At 36.9% G+C, this 2,500-nt stretch overlaps 1 protein-coding gene across 5 annotated transcripts in view; it reads right to left on the bottom strand.

Annotated features, from left to right (window-relative positions):
- Window positions 1–2,500, bottom strand: part of LOC142939526 (mitogen-activated protein kinase kinase kinase kinase 3-like) — a 38,228-nt gene that overhangs the window by 16,253 nt on the left and 19,475 nt on the right. For 4 of the 5 annotated variants that reach the window (XR_012950108.1, XR_012950109.1, XM_076082703.1 and 1 more), the window contains exons 11-12: window positions 2,313–2,394; window positions 2,105–2,233 (exon numbers count right to left, since the gene is read on the bottom strand). Coding sequence is in view for 3 of the 5 variants with exons in the window: in XM_076082703.1 (XP_075938818.1) it covers window positions 2,105–2,233; window positions 2,313–2,394 (211 nt within the window). In the remaining 2 variants the exon portion in view is untranslated. The remainder of the gene's footprint in view (window positions 1–2,104; window positions 2,234–2,312; window positions 2,395–2,500) is intronic. The other variant, XM_076082702.1, reaches the window with a different exon arrangement.

Here is a 2,500-nt window from a genome sequence, read left to right as displayed (position 1 = left end):
GAACAGGCAAAATCACAGTCTCTTCCGCCTGCGTGTTGCAGCTTCTACCTCATTGTAGCAGCGTTTTGCACACACTCCATACAGGACTTGTTGTCTGTCTGCTCCCTGCGTCGTGCTGGTTTTGCTTTACTTGACAGTGGCATCCTTAATAGTTTAATTTAATTTTTAATTTATTATACTATATTGATCCCTTTAAGGGGGAAATTTGTCTCTGCATTTGACCCATCCCTGTATATAGGGAGCAGTGGGCTGCCTCTCGGGGAGCCTGGGGTTCAGTGTATTGCTCAGGTACACTTCGACACGTGACACTTCCTAGCCGAGGATCGAACCGTTGACCTTCCGGTTCACCAGACAACCCTCTTAACCCAGTGAGCCACAGTCGCCCCTATAGTTAAATAGTTAAACAATATTCATTAATATCATGAAAAATAGTCTGAAAGTGTATAATATAGTTAACTTAACACTGTTAAACTTTAGAATTTTTTTTTTTATATAATGTTGGAGCTTTAAATATAATATCATAGAGTGACATTCTCTGCAGTTGCACCACCTGACATTTGCAACTGATTTCAAATGAAACAGGCATCTACTCGGACACTAGCATTAGCTTTTGTTCTTGCTAACAACTTCATACATATACATTTTAAATAGAATAAAGACATTTATGATAACATAACATTTTTCTAGTTTTACATTGGTTGTACCGCCCTGACATGGAAAGTGAAACACTCTACCTATAAGTTGAAAGTAGCTGTTTTTATCAATATTCAAAAGAGATATAAAAACATTTTCACTCTGCTATAAAGGTCAGTTGAGGTCCTCTTGATGATGCAATAACCTGTTTACTGTTTTCCACTTTAATTTCATAATAAAAGTCCCATCTTTACAGCTGTGCCACCCTGACATTTGAGAACATTCAAATTGCTGGACAAAAGTTTTTAAATTATCGCAACAGCTTAAAACTATTGGTATTTGTAGAAATTTGGTTTATTTGAATCGTTTCAACAATAAAAGCATGCCATAGTATTTTATTTTGAATTTATTATCATTTCAATACATTTTTTAATAGTTTTCTTAGACTGTTCATCTGCTAGGACAGGTGCATCGCCTGACATTTTCAGGGTTTGAGATGCCAAAACATAAAATAATATATATTATTTGATTGTACTGAAAATGTATCAAAACTAGATAGGTTTTATAGAATGAAATTATATATGTCACGAATTGATACAATTATTTTAAAAGGAAATAGTGGACTCGGACACACAAATATGCATGTCATGTCATTGACCCATATACACACATAAATATATATATATATATATATATATATATACACTAGTGCTGGGCAAGTTAATGTGTTTATTATCGCATTATAACACATTATTATCGCGTTAACGCATTCATTAATTGACGCCGACAATTATTTTATAGCGGAGGAAGTCTTCAGCAGACTACGTTGATGCAGCTTGTGAGAGACGTTTTGATAAACAAAAGCAAGACAAGCGCCGTTACAACGAGCACCAGCTGTTGCTCTCCCTGGAGACTACTGGACATCCTGCGGTAAAGTCAGCAGACACTTACATGCTAGTGCACCTATATGCTGAAATTCACGGTAAATGCATTTAAACGGCACAGATCGGGAGCGACCGAAGGACTTTGAAAGTTACCGGAAAGATTAACGTGAGACAACATCCGGTTTCTTCAGACGAACATCCGGTTTTCAGAATAAGATGCCAACAAAGTATGAATTATATTCACATTAAGTATAAAACATGCTGCCTGCATCTTGTGAGTTAAAGGGAAAATATACATATGATGTAAGAATGATATAATATAAGAAATATGATCACTACTGTGTAAAGAGAATACTGCTGTTAAAAAGCACCTTATTTGTTTTAATAAGTGTTTGCAAACCAAATGTTATTGCCCTTTTTGTTCATATAGCAGTACTTTTAAAATAAAAGTGCGCAATACACTACTTTTGAATTCATTATTGAACTTTGACATAACAATGAGATTAATCGCACAAAATCCATGCGATTAATCGCGATTAAATATTTTAATCGTTGCCCAGCACTAATATATACATATATGTGAGTACCTCTGCGTCGGTCTCGTCATCGTCTAGGTGGTCCAGGTGGTCCTGGTAGGGGGTCTGGTCCAGGTTACTGACTTTATCCAACAGCTCCATGGCCAGAGCACGACTGAGAGGCTGAGAGACAAACGGTTGCTGGGGGGGGGGGGAAGTAAGAAGTATTTAGGAAGTAAGAACCATCACCATCATCATCCTCATGACAGCGTTCAATTACCTGCAGAAGTTTGTCAGCAGTCGGACGTTTCTTGGGGTTCTTGGTCAGAGCTGTTTTCACAAACTGATGGAAGTTTATGGTCCTGCAGAGAAAAAAAACACACAGATACAGTGATGATCCATAGTTTAATGTTCTAGTGTTGATGTTCAGTGATGATCCATAGTTTAATGTTCTAGTGTTGATGTTCA

The sequence above is a fragment of the Anarhichas minor genome, unplaced genomic scaffold, assembly GCF_050575085.1.
Source record: "Anarhichas minor isolate MPS153535 unplaced genomic scaffold, ASM5057508v1 ptg000100l, whole genome shotgun sequence".
Classification (NCBI taxonomy): domain Eukaryota; kingdom Metazoa; phylum Chordata; class Actinopteri; order Perciformes; family Anarhichadidae; genus Anarhichas; species Anarhichas minor.
This window is presented reverse-complemented; position numbering and strand designations above follow the sequence as displayed.